General features: G+C 47.3%; 4 protein-coding genes across 4 annotated transcripts; 1 reads left to right on the top strand and 3 right to left on the bottom strand.

Moving 5' to 3' along the window:
- Window positions 1–439: 439 nt before the first annotated feature.
- On the bottom strand, window positions 440–2250 carry N7487_008378 (putative eukaryotic translation initiation factor 3 subunit EifCl). Its single transcript, XM_056876108.1, has 2 exons — window positions 1876–2250; window positions 440–1736 (listed from the first exon to the last, which is right to left on the bottom strand). Exons 1-2 carry the CDS (start codon window positions 2179–2181, stop codon window positions 615–617), a joined length of 1428 nt encoding a protein of 475 aa, XP_056728296.1. The 5' UTR covers window positions 2182–2250; the 3' UTR covers window positions 440–614.
- A 1218-nt stretch (window positions 2251–3468) lies between these two features.
- N7487_008377 (putative C6 transcription factor) lies at window positions 3469–5846 on the bottom strand (the record flags this gene model as incomplete). Its single annotated transcript, XM_056876107.1, has 6 exons — window positions 3469–3880; window positions 3944–4291; window positions 4344–4511; window positions 4571–4722; window positions 4778–5593; window positions 5703–5846. The coding sequence occupies 6 exons, from the start codon at window positions 5844–5846 to the stop codon at window positions 3469–3471; spliced, it is 2040 nt and encodes a 679-aa protein (XP_056728295.1).
- Window positions 5847–9896: 4050 nt separating this feature from the next.
- N7487_008376 (uncharacterized protein) lies at window positions 9897–10670 on the bottom strand (the record flags this gene model as incomplete). Its single annotated transcript, XM_056876106.1, has 2 exons — window positions 9897–10499; window positions 10590–10670. 2 exons carry the CDS (start codon window positions 10668–10670, stop codon window positions 9897–9899), a joined length of 684 nt encoding a protein of 227 aa, XP_056728294.1.
- A 1403-nt stretch (window positions 10671–12073) lies between these two features.
- Window positions 12074–13476, top strand: N7487_008375 (branched-chain amino acid aminotransferase, cytosolic; the record flags this gene model as incomplete). Its single annotated transcript, XM_056876105.1, has 3 exons — window positions 12074–12488; window positions 12567–13168; window positions 13230–13476. 3 exons carry the CDS (start codon window positions 12074–12076, stop codon window positions 13401–13403), a joined length of 1191 nt encoding a protein of 396 aa, XP_056728293.1. The 3' UTR covers window positions 13404–13476.
- Window positions 13477–13501: the final 25 nt, after the last annotated feature.

Genomic DNA, 13501 nt, shown 5'->3' with positions numbered 1-13501 from the left:
ACGTTTCTCATGCGGCCTGGGCCTAGTAATTACAAAATATTTTTGTTTGAGAATTTGAAGTTTCTAGGGTTTCTCATTCGCTTCCCGAATGACAAAAATCCTATCCTAGAGTAACTCCAGATTTTGCTTCCATGGAAAATTTGAAATATATAAGAGTATTTCTCGTTGATCTAATGCTTTCATCAAGTAACTGTTTTTCTTCTACCTGACACAAATACTCTCCATGCTGTGTTAAACCATCTGCCTTCAAAGAAGCAGCGACAGCAGACCAGGGTGACACATGAAATAGCGGACGCCCACCAAAGAAATCGCGATAATCCAACTTGAACTTGATTTTGAACGGACCAGGAAGCCTTGAACTTCCGTGATCCATGAACGGGGGAACAACTCGAAAAATAAAAAAAAACCAAACGGAAACAAGGAACATGAAGGGGGAAAAGGGGGGAGGAGAGCAATGAGTATAATATGGAAAATAAAAAACAAAGTAGGCAGAGAAAAAGAAAGAAAATTCATCTCAAGTCATGTCCGTTCCTCTTCTAAGCAGAAGGCTCCCACCACTCTTCGCTTTTTTTCTTTTCAACTCTCTCGGCACACTTATGAGACACAGGCCCCGCTTAGTAGACGCGAGCGAGGTTACGCAGGTACCAGTCGACCAGACGGCGGCCGGCCTTGGTCTCACTGACGTGGATCAGGTCGTCCTCAAGAGCGTAGTCGAGATCGTTGGCGATAGCAGGCTCACCATCCAGGAGACCACCGTCGACCCAGCGGATCTGGCGGCTGCGCTGCTTGTTAACGAGCAGCCACGAGCGGAGCTGCTCGGGGGACACCTCGAGGAAACCTGCAAGTTTCTTGAGGTCCATGGTGGTGTAGAGCTTGAGGTAAGAGCGGATGGTGGGGTTGAACAGGGTGTTCTTGACCTCATCCATGAAGATGGCGGTGTGGTGGTCGACAGGGTCGACGTTGGAGGCTGGGTTGTCGAAGTCGGGAGGAGTGGGGTTGATGAACTTAGGGCAGGAAGAGCGGAAGAGCTCCTCGAAGACGGGCAGAGCCTCGGGGCCACCCTTCTGCATGCGGTAGAACTGCTCGCCGTACTTCTCACGGACGGCCGAGTGGATGGTGTCATCCAGACGGGTGGGGTGGAGAGCGACACAGATGGCAATCAGGGCGTACATCTGGTCGTTCTTCTTGGCGATGGCCTCGTAGTTGTTGCCACCCTTCTGGAAGTTCTTTGTCCGGGACACATACACGAGGATGTGGCTGAACATGCGGATGGCGTCGCCGTAGCGGCGCATCATCATGTAGGAGAAGCCCACGTAGTAGTAGGTGGTGAAGTGGGCGGCCATCACGCGAGCGAACATGGCCTTCTTGTTCATTTCGACGTCGTCGAGGATCTTCAGGGCAAGACTGAAGTCACCGAGGAGACAGTGCACACGCAGCAGTCCGATGATCGAGAAGTAGCCGAGCATCTTGTACAAGGGGCGCGATCCGTACTCGCCGGCGACAGCCATTGGGTCCTCTCCGCGCTTTGTGGCGTTCAATTGCTCGCTGATCTGCGAGCGCTGGATGAGAGAGTAAAGCACGTTCAGCACTGAGTAGCAGCCCCATGTGTTCGGGTTCTCGCGGAGCAGCTGGCTCTCCTCCTCGTTGGATCCAGTGGAAGCAACGCGGTTGCGGTAACGGCAGAAGGATTCGAATTGGTAGATGAACTCGTCAATAACTTCCCAAGCCCAGTAGTACTGATTGTAGAGAAAAAAAGCATCATTAGTTTTCTGTATTGTGTTTTGAGGGATGAATCGACCTGTTGATTTCCGAATGCCAAGCTTTTACTTTTCATTCATGGCGTTCAGCAATCGGTCGGCGAAATGGGGTACCTACGTTAGGAACTTCCAAGTCCACGGGGCCATCGGAGTTCAGGATGTAGTGGAAGAGACTGCAGTAGTTGTCGTAGCTAGCGAATTTGGTCTCGAGAGTAGCCTGGTATTCCAGCGGGGTGGCGGCGGCGGCCAACTGGGCCTGGAGGTCCTGAGTCTGCGATGCACCGTGGGACAAAGTCTGGTCCAGCTCGCTCATTCCATCATCGTAGTTGACCTGCTCGCGGTAGTCGTTGGCCATAGCCTCCTCCTCATTATCGGACTCATCGTTCAAGTTGGGGCGCGCATTGGCGCGGTCTTCGTAGGACATGTTGAGTGGGAGGGGGGAAAGAAAGAGTTAAAAATGCAACAAGAGGCCGAGATGAAACGGCAGTGAGGAAGCGGAAGGGGCGAGGTGGGGAGGGGGGGGGATAGCGTCGGCGTGTGCGATTTGCCAAAGAAGTCGAATTTTGAGGGTTTTCGCTTGGGTGTTTGTGCTTATCTTATCTGCGCATAAAGTATGGATGATGACTCATTTATGTCAATTTTCAAGGGTTGTGCATAGTGCACTCCGTACGGTGTAAGTACCTGGTACTGAGCGTGTCAGCTATTTTGGCTGTAAATTCTTGTACTGTCTACTTCCACACATAAATTCAACGTTGCTATAGCTTCCAAGGTTCATAACCACCTACATTATGTAGTTACTTAAGTACCTACACATATAAGTAGAAATTTAATAAGTTATATGATAGAGTAAATTTTCTTGAATGTACAACATGCTAATGGAAGGGGCTCTAGTCATCCTGAACATACTTGAACCTTCTTTCTAGCCATTCCGCGTCTTGATATAAAAAGTGATACTGTATACTCTCTGTTTCCAAAACGTGTTTAGTATGGCTTAGTGCACTAGGTGTACATAAATACTTGAACTATGTATTTGCTTGTATTTACCTATTCCCATCTAGTAAAGTGTGTGTGGCAATTCCAAATATAAAAGCCTAACAGACAGACGTAATAGGGCCCAACGGTATCACAGCAGACAGAGGGCGGTTGGCTTTAGCACATTAGCAATTCAGTTCAACTCAGTGATCATTTTTGTACTTTCTAGGGGAATTCTGGGAAGTCCAGGACTAGAAAAAAAACAGGATGTCTCGAGTATGTTATTTCATTAACTAGGTTGGTGTGAAATATGTAAGGAGGCCAACAGCTGGTTGCGTTTCATCAGCTAACACTCTTCTGCAGGTGACAGCCCCTTCCCTTCCCCTCGGTCACCGTCGGCGCCTCTTTCCCCCCTTTTTCCCACTCCAAACCACAAAAGGTGATACTGCACATCGTCGTCTCTGGACTGGAGTGTCAGGAAGGCAAAGATTTCACTAGCCATCACCGAAGAGTTAGGTAGACTAGTTCAAATGCTTGCTCTGCTATGACGGCTTTCTAGGATATTGCAGCTTTTCCTAAATACCCTCGTTTCAGCCTTGCCGTCGTAACACCTCCACTCCGCATCTCTGCCTTTGTTTCACCCAAATCTGCAGCAGGATGAATTCTCTTCCAATATCATTCATCTGGTATCAGCAGAGATGGATTGATACAGTCAAAAACACAGCCGCCAAGCTAATCTTTAGGGCTCAAGACTCCTCCACTGTTCCGGGTCATCGAAGATTGCAATAGCCTCAGGTGGCAGTCGGACGCCTAGATGCAGTGCATTCTTCCTGATCTCATGAATCACGTCGCCTGTTTGCTTAAACCTGTGACTAAGGGCGGTTCCAAACCGACAGAGCTCAGCAAATGCCTGTCTTGATTCATCGCTTTCTTCCAACTGATGAACTAAGATCCGAAGACCAGTCTGTACGGCATCGATTATCTGGCTGGATATATGCTTGAGGCCATATGACTGACGATGGGTGCGAAGGCATTGCGCCGTTTCCTCGGCGGACTTAACCTGATAGTACCGGGCGTCTCGGACAGATTCTGGCTGATGAGGGTCTTTTAACATCTCAAACAGATATATAATAGACTGGAGACATTTAATTCTTCACGCGGTATTAGCACAGAAACAATCGAGATGCATGCAATAGGAGAGCAGTCATGCTTACCGCAAGAGAACGACTTGTGGGACCGAATTTCGTTGTATCTCGGGCACACCCGGCCAGCGCTGTAGCCAAGAAGTCAAACGATCGAATGGATCTTGAGCTTTGTTCCACAGCTCCTTACAACTGACACCCCGACTTTTGTCAGAAACGAGCTTCTGGACATCGAGTAAAATTATGTTGACCTCAGCCAGACCATCCCTAACTTGAGGCAAACAGGCTGGCTTTTTGTCATATGTGATATTGTTTGAGCGAGGGTATGGGGTCCAGTCAAGGTCTTTGCTGCCACACAACTTGACATCTGATGTGGGATATGCCGAGGGAGCATTCTTCTGCAGCTCAATCGACATTTGCCTGCACCAGTTGATTAGACATAACTCGTTTCTGTGGGGATGGGAGCGCTTACGAGCTCATGCTGAAGACACCCCAGGCGGTGATCGTGCGAACCCTTTCCAACTCTGGCAGCACCTTTTTCGACACTGCTGAGATATCAAACAGTCCTATATCCCGTGCTAGCTGAACTGCTTGACAAAGCATCATCCAGCTTTTTTTGACTCGTCCTTGATATTTAAGTCTGCAAGAAATCAATATCGTGAACATGACTCGTTTGCTACAAATCAGTGGGCAACATACACACAGCACATAATGAGGAGGGCCTGGATGGTAGGCAGGTCGTGGCCATCATCTTCGACTTCCCATAAGTTTTGTGCTTCATCGAAAAAGTTCTGGCCCCGCGAGAACACGTTCTCGGGGGTGGAAAAAACATCGGGACTATCAGAATAGGCCTATGTTAGGGTTAGCTAATGGTTTCGCAAAGGTGTACATTTATGGGATTCATACGCTGGCCATAGACAATATGCTATTGACGAGAAGGGGCGTGCAGAACTCAGATCCTCGATCCCCGAGTTTCATATGTTCGAGGAAGATACGTTGGTCAAGGAATTGCGAGCATGGGTGGTCCCAGGTAAAGTAGAGCGAGACTAGGTGCGAGACCAAATAATTATCATCTGTGACCTTTGTCCACGGCTTTGCCGGCACCTCAAAGAGAGGTATGTCGCAAAGGCTCTCCAGTGTGACACGAGCATAAGGGCTAACTGTTGGCCACTGCGGAGGTTTCATGTTTGGGACCTCATCCGGTGTGGCAGGAGCGTACGGGCTAGCTGTTGGCCATTGCGGAGGTCTCATGTTTGGGATCTCATCCGGTATGACAGGGGCGTAAGGGCTAGCTGTTTGCCACTGCGGAGGTTTCATATTTGGAATCTCATCCGGAGAGCTTGCTATATCCCCGGGGTCTGACGGCCGTCTCACCCCGTTGCCCGAAGTTTCTATGGGATGCTCCCCAAAGTCTAAACCCGCTGATTTGCTGGCATCCAACAGCTCTTGGAGGTTCCCGAATGTCGTGACTGGGGCTCCGACAGCATGGGCGATATCTCTGAGCGGAGCCTTTTTCCGGATCAAACCCACCACCTTGTCAAACTGGACTTGATCATCCGACGCGAGAGTGCTCAACAAAGAATCTAGTAGGTCTTTGTGGTTTTTGAGCTCCTGGATCGTCCGCTTGACAGCAACCTTTCGTCTGAGGTCTCGAGTAGGGTCAAATAAACATTCGGTGCCAGCGGATCGACAAGCTTTACATGGGGATTCTGGTCCGGAACACTATATCGAGCAGATCGCGACAATTAGCCATTTTGTTCCAATTTTTCGGACAATACGGAGAGGGAGAAACGGAAAGGGAAAACAGGGATCAACTGATGCACTGACTCACCTTTCTCTTTGCATGTTTGCATGCCAGGCAAGCTGTGGAATTCTTCTTTGGCCTACTGACAGCAGTCGACGTCTGCGGGGCGAACATGCGCGGCGGTCCCGGAGCCAACGCGGGAAATTGTTTCGTGTTCTCGTGTGAGCTCATCTTCGTTTTCAAAAGATCAGCCTCGCGGAGTATGATCTCCCAAAGGAATATATCGGGATTTCTGACCGAAATACACCGTGATTGAAGCTTCCGCGGCAATGGGAATTTGATGAAGCAACGATTTGTAGGAACTGATTTTTGGGACAGTGCAGGCAAAAAGATCCTCTATACAAGACTAAAGCACGGTCCTAACGCTTCCTCTTATGGGCCATCGAAATCGACGTCTCCAACGTCTCACCAGCACGATGTCAGAAAGGGGGTAAGTGTCATGTCGCAATGATACGGGCGTCACGGTGCGGTGCGTTATTTACGCATGAAGGTGGGACACAACTAAAAGAAACTATTCTGGAATCGGTCAAAGTGATCAAAGTCTACCTGCAGGTGACAAGATCCCAAAAGCGAGGGGAGTCGCGTTGGCAAACAGAAGGGGAGGTTCGACGCCCCGTCACACAACCGGGGTAACCCGGTAGGCCAAGCTCAAATTCAGCAATTATTGGAGAGCTAGCAAATTCAGCAAGCTGTCAATATAAACTGATAGTATGTAGTAGATGAGTGAATGGGGGCATCGCGTTGAGACTAGCCTGAGAGATATTGTCAAGAGATTCGGGAGATCGAGGACAGCCCGAATATGGAAACCCTAACAGCTTGGATTAACTTGCACTAACCTTTTGGAAAGCACGAGATAAAAATCAAGGGCGAATAAAAAAAAGGGAATGAGAAAAAAGAATGAAAAAGACTATGGGAAAAAAAAAAAATTAATAATAATAAAAAGGCGACATCCACCCTCGTCCCTGTAGGGATGTATCAGTACGAGGGAACACTGCGGAGTAAAAATGGACATTTTAGGGCCTCGGTACGCAATCTTTACATATTTCGATACTTTCTCGGAATAAATGCCTTAATTGGAAGGGGATTCTTTCAATATCAAGTTTGTTCTACTCATCTGATGGCCTTTTCTTTCCACCCCCTAATTGCTTGTCTGATTTACTCCGTACTCGGGGTATTATATTGCGAGATTGTTGACTTGTATAGGAAACTCATATGTCAATCACATCTCCCGACCTCCATAACCTCCACCCTTCTCGCCACAATCCATATTTTTTTTCTCCGTGAACTAATTGAGATGAATGTTACAAGGAACCCCCCATGTCAATATTGTATCCTGGGAAGCATTTGTGGAGAATATCGCTCACACCACCTGCAGCCTTCGCTGTAGGATAAAATCTAGATTTCAACCCAGACGGGACCCTGGAAAAATGATCCAAACGGTAGGATTCGCAACCCCAGACCAAAAATTCCAGCACACTGGTTGATGGGACAATACTGTGATATAGAGTACTTGAAAGAAACAAATATATACACATGGTATATGTACTATGCAAGATCCGCCCCCTCCATACGGAAAGAGGATCTTGGAACCTTGTCTGTCCCAAAGTCTTTTCCGCTGTGGATCGAATCGGGATTTTCAGCCAGGGGAAGAACATGCATCCCGATTGAACCTCCACCTCGTAACCGGATCTACAGATCCTCATATGTTATTCTTAATTATATACTGTTATCTCGATACTTTCTGGATCCTCTATCTTACCCCTATGGTTTTCCAAGATCTTGCTCTCCTTCAAGCTAAACGCGTTCCTTTTTACTTGATACATCGCACATAACTTCTTCCAACGCTTTTCATTGGCGGTTCAAACAACAGCCAATCGGAGCCAGCGAAAATTAATTTTCTTTCTTGGCATTTTGTCAGTTACTCTGAACATCGAGCAACCAGCCTGGTTTGTATTGTCGCCGGCAACGCTGCACTAAGGGGTGTTGCCACCCACAGCCACTTGGATGCCTAGGCAACATTTCAAGATTCGAATATTTATATTGTACTCCATAGACATATATCGTATCTTGTCTGTTGTGTATCCACCATTACTAACATGCCGTGGGACAATTTTCCGAAGGAGTCTCCGCATAAGTTTATTAATCCGGCACTATCTCCAGGGCTATGCAGATTCTCGGGCCGTCCTAATTAATCTTACAACCTTACAATCTCTTATAGTGATAGTGAGTTCCGCGGAGAAGCCTGTGTTTCCCTCAAAGCAAAGATAAAAGAAAAAAAAGGAAACTAAAATAAGAAAAGCAAACTTACTAACTCTTAGCCTACTCCGTAGATAACTATACATGCTAGCGTCGCGTACTGCCGCTTATGCCCGTAAACTGAAATTCGAGATAACGCCTGATCTTGGGCCCCCGTTCCTTTACACCCTATCGCTTGAGGTTTTTTGAAACTCTAAAAACACAAATGTACTTCGCCCCCGCAGGACAAGTTCCAGCCCTGCTTAGATGCCCGGGATCAGGAGCCAGTGAGATCGACTATGCGGCTGAGATCCCCCTCTTTCTTTTCCGGTGTTCAGGCATATTTCAATTCTCGACAACTGTTTCCCTATCCCTGCAACGCAAAGTACAGTACATGAAGGTGTAAATTGTCTGCAATGTAACGTGAGCTACGAATTTTAATCACCTGCATGTGTGATGAAAGCACCCCTTCGTCTTTATAGGGGAAGACTCCTTCCAAAAGCAGAATTAGCGTGAAGCAAGACAATAAAAACGCAGCTATCCTGTAGTTTTGGCTGATATGTTTGGTAGTTTCGATTTGAATATTCGGCACCAGACCACTTTCGAATCAGCTTGCATGTGCTTATCTATGTTTGGTTAGATCTGTCTCCCTTTCCCTTCTCCTCATCCCTCGATGTACTTTGTATGGAGTTATACAAGATGCATGGTCGTCTACGGGTATGGATCCATGGATAAAAGTTGATGTCATTTAAATTCTCAATGGTTCGGATAAAGCAGCCAGATGTCTTTGGTTGGTCAGGTGTGTTCACCGTTAGTGGTTTCAAGGTTCCATGGTTGCCCACTCCCCGCTTTTTTCAAGGTTTACTACTGTATATTTGTACACCATCGTCTCTCGTTCAGATGACTCGGAATTTGCAGTTTGAACACATGTATTTATGTGGTTATTCTTACTAATAACATATGTGAGGTAGATATAAACACTCAATTTGACTTTTATATCTTAAAGTTTCTAGGTTTATTTTTTTTAATCTTTTTTTTACCTTCAGAGAACCACGGCCCGTTAATGCATTGCAGCTGTAGCGGGGTATTTAAGTATCTAAATTACCCAAATTTGCCAAGGTCTTTTTTGTTATTTGCTTTTCTATTCAACCCAATAGACCCAACTCTTGCATATCTCCACCGAGGCATTGGTTTCTGACACCTGCCATTCTATGTTGTACTCCGTACAATCTACGCAGGCCATGTTTGCTCTTTTCCTTTCTTTTTATTTTTGAGTCATTTATAATCTTTAGGACAAGACCAGGTGCAAGTACTACGATACGGGTCAAACAATAGTTCGCTGATCCCATACGTCATATTATTACGTTCCATCTTTGGATCCTGATTTCTCTCACAAACCCCTTGATTTTAACCTGGTCGGTTCTGTATCCAATCATCGGATACCAACAAGCGATGCTTGCGGCATACGCACATGTCAGTATCCAGTCTATATTATTGGCCTGAGATCTGTCACATATCAAGGAAGCACCATCCTGGAAATTGGTAGATCACTCCTTTGCGAGTATACTCAGACCTCGTGGTGAGTGATAGCCGCCGACCAATCGCTGTAACAACAGTCTCGGTCCGTTCTTGACATGCACAAAGCATTACTGCGTTTTTGTGGCATCTTGTCTCGAATCGATAGCCTGGACTTGTAGCGCAGACTATCATTCATCCAGCTATGGTTTAATCGTGTCAGCTCCACTCACACCTACTGGCTGGCATTGGTGTGCCCCAGCGGATAATAAATTCTCACCGGATCATAAATTGTATAATTAAGATAAACGTGTAGATACTTGGCTACGTAATGCATTCTGCTATTTGCAGCAAGCACGTTCAAGTAGAACAGGCACGTCAGTCTAAAAACGAACTAGATAGATACATGCTAATAGCGAGATTCTTCCAGAAACAAGAGGATTGATAGCTTACAGCTACCAACCTGTCCACCTAACGGCAGAGTTGCTTTAATTTATCAATTCGGGCCATTCCGCTCTTGACCTCGCCTCCCAATGTCGCAATATGCTCGGGGGTCATTGCTCTTCTCGCCTTTGCCGCCTTCGCAAAAAGCCCAGGAGCTTTCACCATGTCGAGAACATCAAGTCTATCCAGAATAGCAAGGGGAATTCCAGTAGGTCCACTATCCTTCGCCCTCGCGATACCATAAATGCTTAAACCTACATCGCCGGCGGCACCAATGGCCCTCGACGTGATCGCGATGGCGGCCAATCCCGCCTCGTTCGCTAGCTCTCCCACGCCAGGAATTAGTAGGGGGGCGAGGACGAATATGAGAATGATATCCTCAACCAGCTCTTTGTGATATTTCTCCCCGATCTTCTTAACACTCTTCGTACTAGTAATTGAGTTCGATACCACGAGTACGAGCATCGATCTGCTGTCCACAACATCGCTTGTGTCACCAAGGTACAAATCACTGGTCTCGAGAGAGGCGAGGGTAATGGGATTTATCCATGTCCCATAAAAGCCGATATTCCCCCCACCTGTCGCTGTTGTTGTGCGGAATTTTGAACTTTTGAGCGGCGTCAAGTACAGCTGCTGAGATGTCTTGTTGGAAATTTTGTTTGACGAGACAGCTGCTTCACTTCACAGCCCGTAGTCAGCATGTTTGGACAGCCACCACACCTTGGGATCTTCGGGCCAGCTGGGGTCGCGGGTGGACTTGAAGATGTCAAGCGCAGCGCGCAGCAAATCATCCCACCTCATTAGATCATTTGCAACTATGCAGGCCCGTAGACACGTTCCAAACATATCTGGTCTCATGTGGGCTAGCTTCTCATAGGTCAAACAGTGAGCGACAGCTGAATATCAGATAAGATCTTGTAGTAGTTTCCCAGGAGTATCCGCTGTGAGCCAAGACAGATCGTGGGACATAATGCGCCGGGCATTGATCGCGCACCTTATCTTGATCTCATGTCTCTCTTCGGGGTGCTCAGCGATTTGTGTAGTCCACCATTTGGCAAAAATTGAATTGTGAAAATAAAGAAAGTACTGCTTGGTATTTAGATATAGGTAAAGTAGGAATGAGACCATTTCTTTTATTTGGGCTTGATGGAGCCAACGGGTTGGAGATATATATATTGAGATATACATAACGTGTAGAAAAGTCGACGATATCCAATGTGCTATGCGATATCTGTCACTTCATATCTAACTACTTTGTACATGGTCGTTGTCGCCAATTCCAATTATATAGCTTCACTTGATCATTGCAGCAGTTGGTAGAGTTTCAAGATGGATGGTTATTTGCATGTTCGTCATGCGGTGTAGCCGGAAATACCATTTAGCTATCATGGTTAGTGTAGATTAGGTATAAAAATATCATTTCCGTAAAGATTTTCGATGGCATCTTGTTTTGCTATGCTTGGTCAATTGCATAGGATACACATATGTATTTTACAAAAGGTAATATGCCTGTTGTGTACTATCTAAACTGAAGTTTGAAGATGAAGGATGCAAGTGCAAGGATTATGCATAAAGCGCCAAGACTTTGAATATAGAAGTCACACAAATCAACCAGTTTTGCCCTAAGTATATGAAATGAAATCCCAGAACATCAATGCTCGCCAGGTGGAATGCTATAATATTGTAAGTGAATTAGATCGATATCAACGCGGCTATCCTCGGAGATGCCAAAAGTGGGCCTCAAGATAGCCAGTATGAGACCCCTCATAGAATGCTCATAGTAGAGTGAAGGGCAAGTTCGACTGGAATTTGGGGAGTTGATTTTACGAAGTGCCAAAGTGCCAAAGACATCAATCCCTTTTCAATATCCAACATATGTTGTACAACAGGCAATGTAGAAATGTCTCTCGTGGCAAATAGAGATGAGGCGATACCCCCGGGAACCGTTCGGCGTTGGAAAACTTTTTTTTTTGGGCCAAAGACGGTTCCGAGGGGCATTCCAAGGTTCTCCGGGGCAAACCGCTTTCTATAAAGAACAATGGGATTTCTCTTTTGTGGACATATTTTAAAAAGGTAGGTTCATTCTCCTTGCAGTCTTCGTTTTCTCCTTAAGATCATCCGTTGATCGTCTTGTGACTCATAGAACCTCTCCCCCCGCATATTCAAGGAAAGAACCTTGATCAATCACAACCATCTATCTCATCATGGGTTCTGTCGCTCCTCACGTTGCCGAACTGGATGGCTCCAAATTCAACATCACTCTCTCAACCAACCTGCGCGATGTGCCTCTGCCCGGCTCCCCAGAGGAGCTGAGCCACTCCCACTGCACTGACCACATGGTCACCGTGAAATGGACCGCAGACAAGGGCTGGGAGACCCCCGAGGTCAAGCCCTACCAGAACCTCAGCATCCCCCCCACAGCCTCGGTCCTGCACTATGCCACCGAATGTTTCGAAGGAATGAAGGTGTACCGCGGATACGATGGCAAGCTGCGCCTATTCCGCCCCGATTGCAACGGCGAGCGTCTGAACTCCAGCTCGCAGCGCTCCTCGCTGCCCGGATTTAAGCCCGACGAGGTGAAGAAGCTTGTTGCTAAGCTGCTGCAGATTGACGGTCCCCGTACGTTCTAATATCCTTCCCCAGGCGGCTACTTGCCTACAAGATAAATGAGAGTTATTTACTAATAACTGCATCTAGGCTGGCTCCCCAACCCCGGTTCGTTCCTCTACATCCGTCCCACCGTTATCGGAAACGGTCCCCACCTCGGCGTCCAAGTGCCCAAGGAAGCCCTCCTCTTCATTATTGCCGTTCCCTGGCCCGACTTCACCAAAATGAAGAAGGACCCCGATGCCGAGCCCCGCAAGGGCCTTAGACTCTACGCCTCTTCCCCAGATAGCATCCGCGCCTGGCCCGGCGGCTTTGGCTATGCCAAGCTCGGTGCCAACTACGGTCCTTCCCTGCAGGCTCACGGCAAAGCCCAGGCTCTGGGCTTCGACCAGATCCTGTGGTTGTTCGGACAGGACCGCCAGGTCACCGAGGCTGGCGCCAGTAACTTCTTCATTGTCTGGCACAATACTGAGGGCAAGCTCGAGCTTGTTACTGCTCCTCTTGATAACCAGCTCATTCTGCCCGGTGTCACCCGTCGCAGTGTTCTGGAGCTCGTGCGCGAGCGTTTGTCGCAAAACTTTGTTGGCAATCTTGCGCCGCTTGAGGCTGTCGAGCGTACTTTGACCATTGATGATATTGAGAAGGCTTCTAAGGAGGGCCGTATTGTTGAGTCCTTCGTTTCTGGAACTGCTGTAAGTTGACCAATTGTCTGTTTCTTTGTTGGAGTTTATATGCTAACATCTCACCCTTTAGTACTTCATTACCCCTGTTGCCATGATCCGCAACGAGGACACTGATATCAACACCTTGCCTGCAAACGGCGAGCCTGCTGGGTATGCTGCGCAGATCAAGTCGTGGCTCGAGGCCATTATGTTCGGCAAGGTTGAGCACGACTGGGCTTACACCATCGAGAATGAGGGACAATAGATGGATAAAAAGATTCATAGATGGTTTTAGATTTAGACTTGCAAGCAGTTTGTTTTTTGGGTTGATGCCTCTTAGGCGGGTTTGTGAAGCTTAGCATC

The sequence above is a fragment of the Penicillium crustosum genome (genome assembly GCF_028827405.1).
Source record: "Penicillium crustosum strain IBT 35664 chromosome Unknown utg000003l_segment0_segment0, whole genome shotgun sequence".
NCBI lineage: Eukaryota > Fungi > Ascomycota > Eurotiomycetes > Eurotiales > Aspergillaceae > Penicillium > Penicillium crustosum.
This window is presented reverse-complemented; position numbering and strand designations above follow the sequence as displayed.

Coding starts and splice junctions, on each gene's coding strand:
- N7487_008378 (XM_056876108.1), bottom strand. CDS start 2,181: ATGTCCTACGAAGACCGCGCCAATGCGCGCCCCAACTTGAACGATGAG. Junction 1,737..1,875: donor TGGACTTGGAAGTTCCTAAC/GTAGGTACCCCA, acceptor CTCTACAATCAG/TACTACTGGGCTTGGGAAGT.